This window comes from Choloepus didactylus, chromosome 21 (genome assembly GCF_015220235.1).
Source record: "Choloepus didactylus isolate mChoDid1 chromosome 21, mChoDid1.pri, whole genome shotgun sequence".
Classification (NCBI taxonomy): Eukaryota; Metazoa; Chordata; class Mammalia; order Pilosa; family Megalonychidae; genus Choloepus; species Choloepus didactylus.
The window spans coordinates 19,407,097-19,421,398 of record NC_051327.1 but is presented as its reverse complement, the minus strand read 5'-3'; the positions used below and the strand labels follow the sequence as shown (position 1 = coordinate 19,421,398).

The 14,302-nt window shown below is 47.7% G+C and overlaps 1 protein-coding gene across 1 annotated transcript; it reads left to right on the top strand.

Annotated features, from left to right (window-relative positions):
• Positions 1–804: 804 nt before the first annotated feature.
• On the top strand, positions 805–13,972 carry PILRA (paired immunoglobin like type 2 receptor alpha). The gene is given in 8 exon segments (XM_037813747.1): positions 805–963; positions 1,840–1,957; positions 2,266–2,629; positions 7,313–7,594; positions 12,183–12,213; positions 13,180–13,229; positions 13,450–13,481; positions 13,656–13,972. Coding segments are annotated over 8 exon segments (1,044 nt in total). The 5' UTR covers positions 805–919; the 3' UTR covers positions 13,779–13,972.
• The last annotated feature ends 330 nt before the right edge of the window (positions 13,973–14,302 follow it).

The window sequence follows — 14,302 nt, the reverse complement described above, 5'->3', positions numbered from 1 at the left end:
CAGAGATCATGCCACACAATTCCATGCCTCATGGGGATTCAACTGGGCCCAGGGACCTTAAACACAAAGGGTGCAACCTGCATCTAGGGAGAACACCTATGGGAGCAGCAGGGGGCCTGAGGACATCTGGACAGCACATACCCTGCAGAAGTTACCCAGAGCCTGTTTTGCAGAAGTTCTGTGTGGAGTGACCAAAGGGCCAGGGGTCCCTCTGGTAGGATCCAGTCCCTTCCTTGGGCCACCTGGAGAGCATATGACCTGCCAGCTGGGTCCCACAGCTGCTGGGGCAAGGAGGGAACAGAACCCAGGTGTCCTCCTCAGACAGGGCAGGCCACCCACTGGAGACCCTACTGAGACAGCCACTGGGCCCCTTTCCCTCTCTTCTGGCCAACTTTCCAAACATCTTTCACAGCCCAGGGGATGCCATGACATTAAGGCTCTGTGCCTTGGTTTCCCCATGGGTAAAATGGAAAAAACAATATTCCCACCACAGAATGTCATGAAGATAGAATGAGGCAATGGGTGTTCAGAGCCTGACTCAGATAAAGGGGAACCTCTTTTTTCAGGCCTGTGAGGAGGAGTAAGAAAAGCAGATTGTACAGAGAGGGTGGAGCTGACGGCCTGCCTGTGAGAGGAATGTGGAAGGAAACTGCAGGACTAGAGAAGAAACTGATAAAAGAAGGGAAGTCCATCTCTGCTTGCTTCCACCTGGAGAAAGCTGGTGTCTCTTCCTCTGACGAAACCGTGCCCTTTCCCCCACCCCACGATCCTCTCAGTAAGCCCACACCAAACCCCTCCCAGGAAGGGGGTGGGCAGAGGCTCCTACAGAGCAAGTCCTGTGGATTCTCAAAGCCCCCAGGGTGTCTGCATCCCTACCCTGACCACAGCCACCACAGGCTGGCAAAGCCCCCCGTCAGGGATGATGCGTTGGCCCATCTCCACTGCAGTGAGTTGTGTCACCGGGTAAGTCACTGACCATTCTGAGCCTTCGTGTCCTCCTCTTCATTTTACTCCTCAGAGGAAGGCTCTGGATTAATCAGGGGCTGACGGAATCACCTAAGTAGCTTTACAAGGATACAGCATCCCAGGGCGCTTCGTCACTGAGAAGGTAAGGCCAAAGCAGAAGGTGAAGGCTGTGTGCGCGCCTGAGGGTGCAGGTGAGGCCCGGCCCTGCCGCCTGTGAGTCACATGACCTGCAGGGAGCCACTTAGCTTCTCCCAGCCTTGATTTTCACATCCAAGGAGTGATGAGGAGATGGCTAAGGCCTGGCCTCCAGAAGGCCCTCTCTCCCGGATCCAGGTTACTGTAGCCCATCCTCACCACCTCAGGAAGGGTTCCACAAACATCCCAGCAGGAAGGGGCCGGGCCTTGGGTGTGCCCGGGGACTGCAGGGTAGCCCCAGCAGGAAGGGATGGGTGGCACTGGGGCTGAGGACATCTGGCCACCATCCGCTCCCCTCCTCGCGGCCGTCGGGGGAGGCTGGCGCGGCCTGTCCTTTCACTCAAGAGCTTGCGCCGTCCCGGGGCCGCCCCTTCGGGGCCAGCGAGCAGAGGAGCAGAGGCTGGAGACCCTCCAGGGGCGAGGAGGAGGGAGGGGCGGGGCCGGGAGAGGACGTGAAGCCGGGCTGGGGGCGCATGGGGGCCCCGCTCCCACTGCTTGGACCGCAAGGGAGGCCCTTTCGCAATGTTAAGAAAAGAAGAAGCCGGACTGATGGAGGAAGTGCGGGCGGGAGGGCTGAGGGAGGCTCCCACCCGCCCCGCAGGCTCCCGGGCAGCCCGACTGCGCCCTCCTGGTGGGCTTCACCGCGTGTCCCCCGCCCCGGGCTGTGCCCCCCGCCAGGTGTCCCCCTGGAGACCTCCTCTCTGGCCTGGACGGCTCTGCTTGTCTCCTCATCCCCCCGACGATGGCTTCGCCCCTGCTGCTGCTGCTGCTGCTGCCGCTGACGGCACTGCCGCAGGTCGGTGAGTGGCGGAGGGTCCCGGGGGGTCCTGGGGGGCGGGGAGTGGGGAGACCCCGGCGGGGCCATGGCTGGGCACCTGGAGAAGGGTGGGTGCACAGCCCGCCAGGCCTCCCCACCCCAACAGACAAAGGGCTGGGCCCCCCTCTCCATCCTTCCTTCTGCCCCCCAAGCCCAAAAGGGGGACACTCCGGCCAGAGGGCCCCTGTGGCACCGCTGCCCGGGGTGCCGGCTCCGTCCGGGGCTGTCCTGTCTCCATGGTGGCTCCAGCCCCTCCTCTCGCCTTCCCTCCTCTGGTGACCCGACAGGACTGTCGAAACTTTGGGATGTTCCAGCCACCGCGGCTCTCCGGCCCCGAGGGCAGCGTCGTGCACATCCCCTTCTTCTTCTGCCACCACTTTGAGCTAGCCGGGAATCCCAAAGTGCAGATATCCTGGAGACTGGACACCTTCCATGGCCCATTTTTCTTCAACCAGACCCCACCTTTCACTCGCAAGGATTACATAGGGCGGGTCAAGCTGATCGAGAAAAGTGAGAGCAACGGTTCCCTCCAGATCCAGGACCTGCGGAAGGAGGACGCGACCACATACTTCTGCTGAGTCCAACTCGTCACCAAGCAGGGAGTGGAGCAGTGGCAGGCCATCAAAGGGACCCAACTTACGGTCACCCCCGGTGAGTACAGCAGCCGGCGTGCAGCTGCCATGTGCGCCCCGGGTGTCCTCAACTCCCAGGCCTCACCCCGGACCCCGCTCCTTCCACCCTCTCTCCACCCTCCTCCCAGGCTCTTTCCCTTCCCCTCAGTCTCCCTTGAAGCTGAGCCACCTTCCCTGCCCGCCCCCAACACTGCCCCCTCTCCCTAGACCTTAAATCTGCCAGACTCCCCAGTTAGTCCCCTTCTCTCTCCAAATTGGGCCTCCAGCCCTGCCTCCCCTCCCGCCGTGTCCTCCGGGTTGATTTGTCTTCAGGATGCTCTGGCCTTCACTTTGGCCTATGTCACAGCACAAGTCCCCGTTAGCCCCATGTGGTGTGTCTCTGAGTCTCCCCAGGCCATGAGCCCAGTCCAGAGCACAATGTAGGGACCCAGTGGGTGGTCCTAAAGCCTCCAGGCCCCTGGTAATGCCCCACTGGCTGTTGTCCCAGTCGCCCCATGTCCTTCTCCTCCTCTGCGCCCGGGACACGGCCCTCAGGCTTCTCCACACCCCTGGCCTCGACTCTTCTTCTCCTTTCCCATCGCCCTCTTTTCCTGCCTCCTTCCTCCACTCTCTGTGCTCTCCCTCCCCCCACCCCAGCCTCCTCTGGGCCCCCTCTGTGTCCCTTTAGCCCTGTGTCCCCATCACCAGCTCTGCCCTTGTCCCTCTCTTCTGGTGGTCGACAGGTAGCCAGGCAGCAGCCAGGCGAGCAGCTCCCTCATTTCTTTTCTTTTCTGGCTTTTTTTTTTTAATGCATTTTTTAAAATTGTGAACTCTAACATATATACATAACAGTGATAACTTTCAAAGTATGATTTACCAAGTAGTTAGCAAATTTCAAAGAACATCATGGGTCACAGTTCCACAACTTCAGCTATTACCATTATTGTAAAATAAAACATACATACAGAAAGGTGTTAACTTTCAAAGTACAGCCCAAGAAGCAGTTATATAGGTAATTTCAAAAATTGTTGCAGGTTACAGTTCCAGTTTCAGTTCTTTCCTTATTATGCCATATAGGATATATATAGAAAGAAGACTTTCAAAGTACAATTCATTGTGTAGCTATAGAGCAAACCTCAAAGGATGTTATAGGTCACTGTTCCATCGTGTCATTTACCTCCTTCCAACTATTCCAACACCCCAGTACCTAAAAAATATATAGATACATAGATAGATAGATATAGTTTCAGTATTCATAGACCTTTGTTCATTCTTATCTTGTTTGTTGCTACCCCTTCCTCTCAATCTCTTTCTCCGTATTCAGGGGTGTGTAGGCAGTGACCACCCAAACCTGTTCATGTTGAAAGGGGGTATTGACAGTATGGGGAAGGGGGCTGCATCTGATTGTTGCTCTTAAAGAGGCTGTTGCCTCTAAGTTTTAGGACTTGTCTGGCATAGAACACTCTAGTGGATTTAAGTTTCTGAGAGATAAAACTTAGTGAGTGGATCTTTTCTAGAATCTCAGGTAGGGACCTAGATATTTGGAGACTACTTTTGGTAAGGGCATGGCATACTGTGGCCATTTGGGATGTCTAGCTGGAGCTTGCGTAAGAGAAACCTCCAGGACAGCCTCTCAACTCTTTTTGGGATCTCTCAGCCACTGTGACCTCAGCTTGTTACCTTTCTTTTTTTCCCCTCTTTTGGTCAAGTAGGCATTTTCAATCCCTCACTGCCAGGGCCAGGCTCATTCCTGGGTGTCATGTCCCACGTCACCAGTGAGATTTCATTCCCCTGAGAGTCATGTCCCTCATGGGGGGGAGGTTGAGATCTCCCTCTTACTGAGTGTGCTGGGTCCTGGCTCATTGACTCTGCGTTATGCATGCTAACCTTCACCACAACCCTTACAATAAAAGCCGGTTCTGCTGTTACCTCCACTTTACAGGTAGGAAAGCTGAGGCTCGTAGGGACTAAACACATGGCCCAAAGTCACACCAGTGGTGCAGATGGGATTTGAACCAAACCATTTGTGCTGGTTTGAATGTATTATATCCCCCAGAAAAAGCAATATTCTTTGATGCAATCTTGTGGGGCAGACATATTAGTGGAGATTAAGTCTAAGAGTGACATTTTTGAGGAACTGCAGCCTAGAGAGGAATGTCCTGGGAGAAAGCCATTTTGAAACCAGAACTTTGGAGCAGTCGCCAGCTATGTGCCTTCCCAGCTGACAGAGGTTTTTGCAACACCATTGGCCATCCTCCAGTGAAGGTACCTGATTGCTGATGTGTTCCCTTGGACACTTTATGGCCTTAAGACTGTAACTGTGTAACCAAATAAACCCCATTTATAAAAGACAATCCATCTCTGGTGTTTTGCATTCCAGCAGCATTAGCAAACTAGAACACCATTTAACCCCAGAGCCCTCTCTCTCAACCATCCACAGCCCCACCCGACCTAGTGAGCTGATCATATTGTGAATCTTGATCTATTTTTTAACCTAAAATGGAGTGATTTTAATAGATTTTCCTGTATTACTCAGCGGGGACATCTGAACTTGAATCTAGATTTATTTGTCTCTAGAGCAGTGGAGAATCAAGGGGTGGGGTGAGGTGGGAGGGGTCTGTCTCAGGCACAGGCAGTAAGCGAGTACAGGGTCTGGAGAAAAAAAATTAATTCAAAATAGGTTGGTTTGCTTCCCCTAATCACCTGCACTGACAATTCTAAACAAAGCCAGGGATAAGTTACTTCTCTGATGCTCTCACAGCCCCCAACCTTGGAGCGCCCCTGCCCCTCTTAGCAACTCTGCTGGTTTTAAAGCAAATAGAAAGGGGCCCCACGCCCTGAATTAAGGACAACAGCCTTGGACTTATATTTCCTGTGCCTCTGCCTGACATAGCCCCTTAGGAAATTTTGGTTCTCCTTAGACCTTTCTTCTTCCTTCCCTAATTTCTCTCCTGCTTTTCTCATTTCTCTGTTCCAGTCATATTTACTATGAGATTTTTTCATCAATAAATTAATATTTAATTAAATCAAGTAATTGGGTGTTCACTATTTTAAAAATACAGGGAAAACACAGGAATCAAAAGAAATGTTTTCAATCCACCTAAAGTACCACCACCAAACACATCACCAACTAAAAGAATTTTTGCAGCAAATATAACTGACAAGGTTTTGGTTGGGTTTTTTGATTTTGGTTTTTGGTTATTGTTTGTTTGTTTGCTTTTTAGCACGCAAGTGTTTTATTTTTGTAACCAAATCTAATTGTGTGTTTCTTTGTAATTTTTCTCTTTCATTTCCAAGCCCCAAACTCCCATCTCCCAATAGTGATAGAATACATTTACTTTAAGTTCTTCTAATTTTTGTATGATTTTATTTTTTTTTTCACAACAAAACTCTCTAATGTAGTGAGAACTTAATTTGGTATATTGTATGAGGTAAACTACTAAATTGAACTTTATGCCAAGCAACTAATCAATTGTCCCAACCCTGTTTGTTGAATATTTTTTCTCTCCTCCATTAAGACTGAGTAGGCCTGATATTTAAGTTCTTTTGAAAAAGAGCATCATTTCTGACCTGCCTATTTCGTTTCACGAATCTGTCTTTTCTCCCATCTGTACCACGTTTTTGTTGTTATAACTTTATTATACGTTCCAATAACTGATTAGAGTATTTCCATCTCAACCACATTATTCCCTCCTCAAAAACTTTATTAGTGTTGTTTGCCTGTTGTTTTACATAAATTTTAGAATAAAAATTAAAAACTCCCAATGAGTATTTTACTCAGACCTTGTCAAGAACTTGGGAGTTTTTAAATTAGAACTGTATGAAGCCTATAAAATAATTGACAGGAACTGAAATCAGGAACAGGCCTTATTTCATATCCCTCAGTAAAGCTTAGTAGTGTTCCTATAAAGACCATGCAAATGTCTCATAAGGTTTTTCCTCTTTATTTTTGTTATTCATTTGTTGTTTATTTCCACATACAGTTACATTACTTTCTTCCTCTGATATCCTCAGGGCTGGCTCCTCTCTGTTTTGGGTACTTTTTCTTTGAAATTTTAGTGTTTCATTATATTTCTTTCATTTTATTTTTTCTTGTTTTAAAAATGAAAGTATTTAATACTATGATTAAGCCTGGAGTAGAGCTTTAGTCATGTCCCAAGGTTTCTTTTAAATATATATTACTTGGGCAATTAGTTTTCTAAACAGCATGTTATTATATAATTTTCTTTGACTAAGTAATTTAATTTTTTAAATTCTCAATTGAGGGATGATACTTACACTTTTATTATTAACTTCTAATAAGAGTGGACAGTGAATTTGGTCCCCACCACTCTGAGAATTTTATTGGAATTGACGTTTTTCCTGTGGGTGAATATTCAGTTTTTTAATGGTCCATGAAACACCTACAAAGAAGTTAGTCTGTTTGTAGCACCTAAAGATTAATATATATTAATTTAAACTTAAAAAAATATTTCCAATATACACAAGGTGCTCAGTAGATATTCTCTTGGTTAAGAAAACAACTCTGATTTTAGCCATGGTTATCCCTATTTGTATGTGATGAAATGAGGTTTCCGAGGTCACGCAGCTGCTGGGTGGTAGAGGCAGGATTTAAACTGAGCGCTCTGAATTCTAAACCTTCAGCATTTTACCTTGTCACTCTCCCTTGGGGTGAGCTTCTGAGGGTTGCTTGCCCCACCCCTGCCCCCTTCCCCAAACTAGTGAACACGACATGATGGTTTCACCCAAATACCTCCCCCTCCTCCAGAGGAGAAGTTGTTTTTTGTTTCTCATCTCTCTCCAGCCCTTGGGACGACCACCAAGACCACTGCCGCCACCACTACCACCACCACCACAGCCGGCTTCGGGGTCTCTGAGAGTGGGAAGATCTCGGCTTCCCAGCCCCTGAGCCTGGGAGCTGTGGTTGGAGTGGCACTGGCCGGCCTTGTGTTCATCATCGTGATTTTGGGACTGATCGTCTTCCTCAGGCAGAAGAGAAGAAAAGGTAAGAAGTCCGGGCTGCCCGCCCACTCCGAACTTCCCACCTGGTGTTCCCGGGAGCCCACCCACATCAGGATCAGCCCTGGTGCCTATTAAAATGCAAATGGCTGCCAGGGTCCCCTCAAGCCCACCGAGTCAGGCTCTTAGGCCTGTGCCTGGGAGACTGCATCTTTAGCAAGCTCCTCAAGTGATCTTTTGTGCTTCCTAACATCTGAGAACCACTGCTCCAGACCAGGCCGTCTCCATACAGTCTGACCACTTCTGCTTCAGTTACTTTTCATCAATCTGCCCCTTTTGATTCATGGGAAAGGGAGGGAATTGGCTCCGCTCAGAGAGCACTGGTTAAGGGCCCACATTCCAGGCCCTGGCTTGTAATTGGAGATACAAAAGTTAAGTAAGTAAAGCACAGGCTTTGCCTTCAAGGAACTCTCAGTCGGTGGGTGGGGAGTGGGGGCTGCAGATGGGGGATGGAGGATCAAGACAAGGGCTATTTGCCATGGATGGAGAGAGTTATGACAATACTTAAGGGTGGGAGGAAGGAGAGGTAGTCAGGGAGGGATTCCTAGAGCAAGTGACACCTTCAGAAAGTCTAAAAGTAACATTTAGAAGACTATATAAACAAAATGTGGTATATATATGCAATGGAATATTATACGGCCCTAAAAATAATGAAGTTCTGATACAGGCAACAACATGGATGAAACTTGAAGACATCATGTTGCGTGAAATAAGTCAGACACAAAAGAACAAATATAGTATGATTCCACTTAAATGAAATAACTGGAACATAATATGCAAATTTGTAGAGACAGAAAGTAGAGTACAGGTTACCAGGGGCACAGGGTGGGGGGAGCAGGGGAGGGGAATGGGAAGTTAATGCTTAACGGGTACAGAGTTTCTGTCTCGGGGGATGGAAAAGTTTTGGTAATGGTTGGTGATGATGGCAGTACAACATTGTGAATGTGATTAATGCCACCAAATTGTATGCTTGGGAGTGGTTGAGCTGGGAAATTTCAGGTTGTATATACATTACCACAATTTTAACAAGAGAGAGAGAACTAAAGAGATGCCAGTTAAATGCAATACATGATCCTGGGCTGGATCGAATAATTGAGGAAGAAATGACCAAAAGAACATAATTGGGATAATTGAAAAACTCTGGAATATACACTACAGGCTTTATATCAATATTAAATTTCTTGAATTTGATAATGCCACTTAAGGTGGTTACATAACCTTGTTCTTGGAAATATGCATGGAAGTATTAAGTACTCAAGGCATGATATATATAACCTTTCAAATATTTAGAAAATAGATGACTAGATGCATCGATAGACAGAGGATAGATAGAATGATATAGTATATGTGGCAAAATATTAAAAGTTGGTAAATCTGGGTGTAGAGGTAGTAGGTCTACAGGACTTCTCTGTATTGTTTTGTATTGTTTTTGCAATTTTCCTGTAAGTTTGAAGTTATTTCAAAATAAAAAGTAAAAAAAAGAAAAAAAAGTCTAAAAGACTGAAAAAGAATTAGCCAAACGAGTGATTAGGGTGGCACAGAGGTCACTGTCCCCCAGGCAGAGGAAATCACTCCAGGGACTGAAGGAAGCTCAGTGTTGGCGAAGGAGGCAGAAGAGAAGAGAAGAGGCCAAGTCCTCGTGGAAGAGGACCTTGTAAATCACACCCAACCCCTGCTCCCAGAGACACTATGAAGCACAGAAGTGACAATCACCTGAGCTTTCTGTTGCGATAGGGCACTCTGTGGTGGAGGAGCAGGAGGTGGGCAAGATGGGTCAGTCTGATGCAATGACAGTGCAGATGGAGGGAAATATTTAAGAGATAAACCAGTGAGACCTGGTGATTGGCTTGATGTAGGGGTGAGGGAGAGGGAATGGCCCCGTTTTCAACTTGGGTGATTAAGGATACGGTGGAACCACCAAATAAAATAGAGAACAAAGGAAGAAGACCGCATTTAGTGTGAAGGATTAGTTTAGTTTGGGATACGTTATGTTTGAGATAACTCTGTGGCATCAGGGTAGATATGTCCAGCAAAAAATTTGGACGTATGCATTTAGAGCTCAAAAGAGAGGACGGGGCCAGAGGCATTAATTATTTATACCCCAACCCCCCAAAAATGGATTTGAAATTACTTTTAAAAATATTTGCAATGAGAAGAAATTAGCCGTGACAGACATTACAGCACAGAGTTGAGAGGCTGGACTCTGGATGTCTGCATTCAAATCTTGGTTCCACACCTAGCTCTGTACATTTTAGCTCATTACTAGAGCTCTGTGCCTCAACTTCCTCAATGGTAAAATGAGGATGACAGTTGTAGTGAGGATTAAATGTAATGAGTTTAGAATAGATTTTGGCACATAGTAAGCACTAAACAAAAATAAGCACGTATAATTATTAGCCAAAAAAATTAAAACAATGTGATACTGGCATATTAATATATAGACAAATCAATGGAAGAAAAGAGAAAAACCCAAATATGTGCAGGATAAAAATGGACCCAGGAATATATGCAAGAATTTGGTAGATTAAAAGGTAGCTTTTCTAATGAATTCGGGCAGATTGATAATTCAACAAATGGTGCTAGAACAATTGGGAGCCATCTAAGAAAACAAGCTTGTCCCCCAACCTCAAAATTCAAACAAAATTTAAATTTGATCAAATTTGGGGGGTGGGGGGGGAGGCTCAAGTACTAGAAGAAAACTTGAAACTATTTAATAACCATGGAGTAGAGATGGCCTCTCTTAAGTATTACACAAAAAAACAAAAGTGATGAAAAAATACTGATAAATTAAATCACATAAAAATAAAAAATTTTTAATTCTGCACAGCAAAAACCACAGTGGTTGTCTGCTGAGAGACAGGAAGAGAGTTGGAGACTTAAGAGAAAGCTCGACATAGTCACTAAGGAAAAGGGAGATAGTGTTTGAGGGTTCAACTCAGACAAGAAAGCATCAAGTCTGCAAAAGCATCATTATATATGATTGGGTTTTTCTCCAGCAGTGTTCAACCATTCAGATTTAAAAATGGACTTGTGTTAGGAATTGAATTTAGGTGTTAGCACTAAAGATCAGAAGTAACAGTGGCTTAAATAAGAGAGGGTGTTTTTTTTTTTTCCCTGAAGTAAAGGGATCTGGAGACAATAGCCCAGGCCATAATTCTTAAGCTTCCAGGCTCCTTTTACCTTTCTTTTTCACTATCTTTGTACTGGCTTCCATCCTCAAGGCTGCCTCATGGTCCAAAGTGGCTGCAAGAACTCCAGCCATTATTTCTAGGTTCCAAGCAGGAAACAGGGAAGAAGAAAAAGACAAAGAAGACCATGCCCTGGCTGATTATTCCCCCTTTAAAGAGCTTTCCTGAAAGTCTGATATAACTTCAACTTATATCTTATTGGCTAGAATTTAGTCAAATGTCCCACATTATATGTAGGAAGGTTGGAAATACACTCTTTAAGTTGAGCACACTGCTACTCCAAATAAAATCAAGATTCTGTGACCAAGTAAGAAGTGAATGGATATTTGGTGAGCAAATAGCATCCCTTGCCATAGGACACACCCAGGGTTGGAGATTTGTCAGCTACATGCGACAGAAGAACAGAAGAAACAGGAGGTCAAGAAGCTAGTGAGAGAGCATGATAGGAGAGGAGAGGGGACAAAAGGGGGCTTGGATAACCAGAAAGAAAATGGATTATCAAGGGACAAGAGCTCAATGAGGCCAAAGAACAAATATAGTGCAATAACAAGAAGAGAGCTGGAAGGAAAGAAAATTCTAGTATGGCAAGTATAACTAGCATTTAAGGTCCATGGGACGGCTGAGATGGGTAGAGGTGGGGGTGACTGGATTTAAGGGGGAGCTGCAAGTCCAGCAGGTTCAGAGCGCTGTCCTCATGGATGATGAAACCTCCCTGGTGATGCTGGCTGGAGAGGAAGCCTGCAAACCAGAGGTCAAAATCCCTGGGCAAAGCTGCAGAGACTTAGAGAGCAGATGTGGAGGAATTCAGGGAGTAGAGATGGATGGCCGAGGCTTCAGGGGAAGAAGGTACAGCGGGTGGAAGGAGATGGGTCCAGCTGAAGCAGAAGAAGTCAAAAACGAACTCCAAACACTAATTTCAAGCCAGCAAGTTCATAAGGTGGGAGAGCAAAACCAGCTGCCCCTCAGAAGGAATGCAAAAGAAACTGGTCCTGTTTATGTTAGGGCGAGGAGAGAGTGGCGGATGCACCTGTCAAGAGGGCTTGGAAAGGACCAGTGGGGTGGGGGGAGTTGGGGGGGGCAATTCAAGGAAGGGAGAAGGAAGCAAAGGGGACAAGGTCAGGAGAGAGGATGGAATTGGGGGGATAGAAAAGAGCTTGTCTTGTTAGTTGTTAAAGACAATGGGGGGACAGACAGGAAGACCTCGGGGTGGCCAGCTTGGGGACAGCTCTGAGCCCCTCCCAGGCTGGCTTTGGCCGAGGTGCCCTGCCCCTCAAGTCTCTGTGAGGCCTGCCTGGCTGAGCAGGAAGTAGCAGAGAGGGGCAGGATGAGAAATGCCCATTGCCACAGGAGCCTGACCACACCAACTCCCTTTTGGTCCTCCTACAGGTCAACAGACTAAAGCCCAAACTTCAGCCAGGTGAGTGCTTGTCTTCCCCAGGTGAGGGGGTGGGAGTGGGGGGTGCCACTGGTTTGGGAAACAGGCAGTTTCCTTATAAGAGCAGCACAATGGGAGCCATTCACGCCCACTTTCATCCTTCCAATTTCCCAATCCACTGTCATCACAAGTCCCCTAACCAGCCAGGCTCATAACTTCCTGAGGCTCTGGCTCCTGTTTCTGTAAAACGAAAGGTGAACCTAAGGGTTCAGCACTAAATTTATGCAATGCTCTTTTCCAGAATATCTTTTTTTTCTTTCTCTCATATCCCGTCCTCCACCTTTCGTCTCCGTTTCTAAGCTTTATCCTTCTGTTTGTCCTGTTTCCTCTCATCCTTCAACATCATCCTTTCTCTTCTTTCTTGCTCTTGGTCCAAGCTTTCCTTTTCCCCTGGTGGAGCGGGGGAAGGGCCCACAAGGATTCTTCTGCCTCTAGCTCTTCTAATCTTTTCTGAGAGGCAAACTCCTGCCCTCTGCACAAGCCCTCCTCCCTCTCCTTTTCCTTTCATCAGCACACTTTCTCCTGGCCCTTGTACTGCCCTTTTCTTTTCTCCTGTCCTTTCCCTCCCAAGCATTCTCCTTGCGGGGACCCAGGCCAGAGCACCTGCCTAGAGGACATGAAACAGGCTTAAGTGGTTTTTATCCTCCCAGGTTTAGCCAAGGCACTGTTGGCAGAAAGAGAATGGGAGCTGTGACCCCCACTAATAAATCAGCTTCTTGAAAATAATCCACCTTTGGTCAGCACCCTGGGGCCTCTGTTGGGCTGTGCCACAAATTGCCTCTAACTCCTATCCAAACGGCCTACTTCTGCGAGCCTAAAACCATGGAACACCTCCTCTGGGTGTGTCAGGGCGGGTTGGAAGCACCCATAAAGAGAAACAGCCCCTGTGACACAGAAGTCTTTTCTGCCCAGCCACTAATACGCTCCCCACTTCTTGTTTTTGTTCAGGAGATCCTCCCAAGACACTGAGAAGAAATATGAGAATATTGGGAATAAAAGTAAGTCCTTACCACCATCACTCCCCAGTTCCAACCTTGGCCCTTCCTCTTCCCCAGATACTCCCTACATTGTGCCCCGCCTCAAGTGTCCTCTTTCCCATCCCTCATCCCGTCCCTCCCAAATGACTCTGACCCTGACCTCACCACTGAAACCCCCTTCCCATTTCTCTCCCTGGCTGCCATGCCACCTGTTGCCAGCCCACCTTGATTTTTTTCCTAGGGCAGCACACATCCCCTGAGCCGGACCACAAGGTAAGCACGGCAGGCGAGGGCCTGAAGGAAGGAAAGCGAGGCGTGGAGAAGGCGGGGTGGAAGGAATAGATGGGTAGGGAACCGGCAGGGCACTTCGGCCGTGGGACCTCTGGTTTAAGGTAGGGATCACTCTGCCTCCACCATCCAGCCCTTCTCTCTCTCGGTCTCACCCAGGAAGACGGCATCGTCTATGCCTCCCTTGCTCTCTCCAGCCTGAGCTCCCCGGAAGCACCTCCCTGCGGGCCTGCCCAGAGGAGCCCTGAGGCAGACACCCTGTACTCTGCCGTAAAGGCCTAGTGGGACAGCCCTCTTCACCTGAACCAAGCTGAAGGAAGCCACACACAGAGACCACGGCTGCCAGTAATAGCCAGATGGCCCACGCCGGCAGGGGCCGAAGGCCACCAGGGAACTGCAGCTACCCCAGTGCCCTCTCCAGCTTCCTAATCCCTACCCACAAAAATAAAAGTGCCTGGAGGCTGTGCTTGACTGTCTCTAAGGAGGTGGTGTCCCCTGCCACCAAAAATGAACTGTAATAACCCATACCCAACACCCTCCTCCAGTACTTTTTATCAGTGATGTCTCAGGCCAGGGAACAATACATCTCAAACACTAGTGGCCAGTCCAGAACCCCAGGTCTGTCCATCCCCCTAACCTAACCACTCTGCTTCCCTTACAGTACTAACTAGCACGTATGGTGTTAAGTGCTTTACGTGTATTACCTCATTTATAAAGCTCATTTATAAAGATGATGTACCGTTTTGAGGCCTGCAAACTAAGAACTGGAGTGGTTAAAGGGATTTTCCCTTACCTGGTGAGTTGTG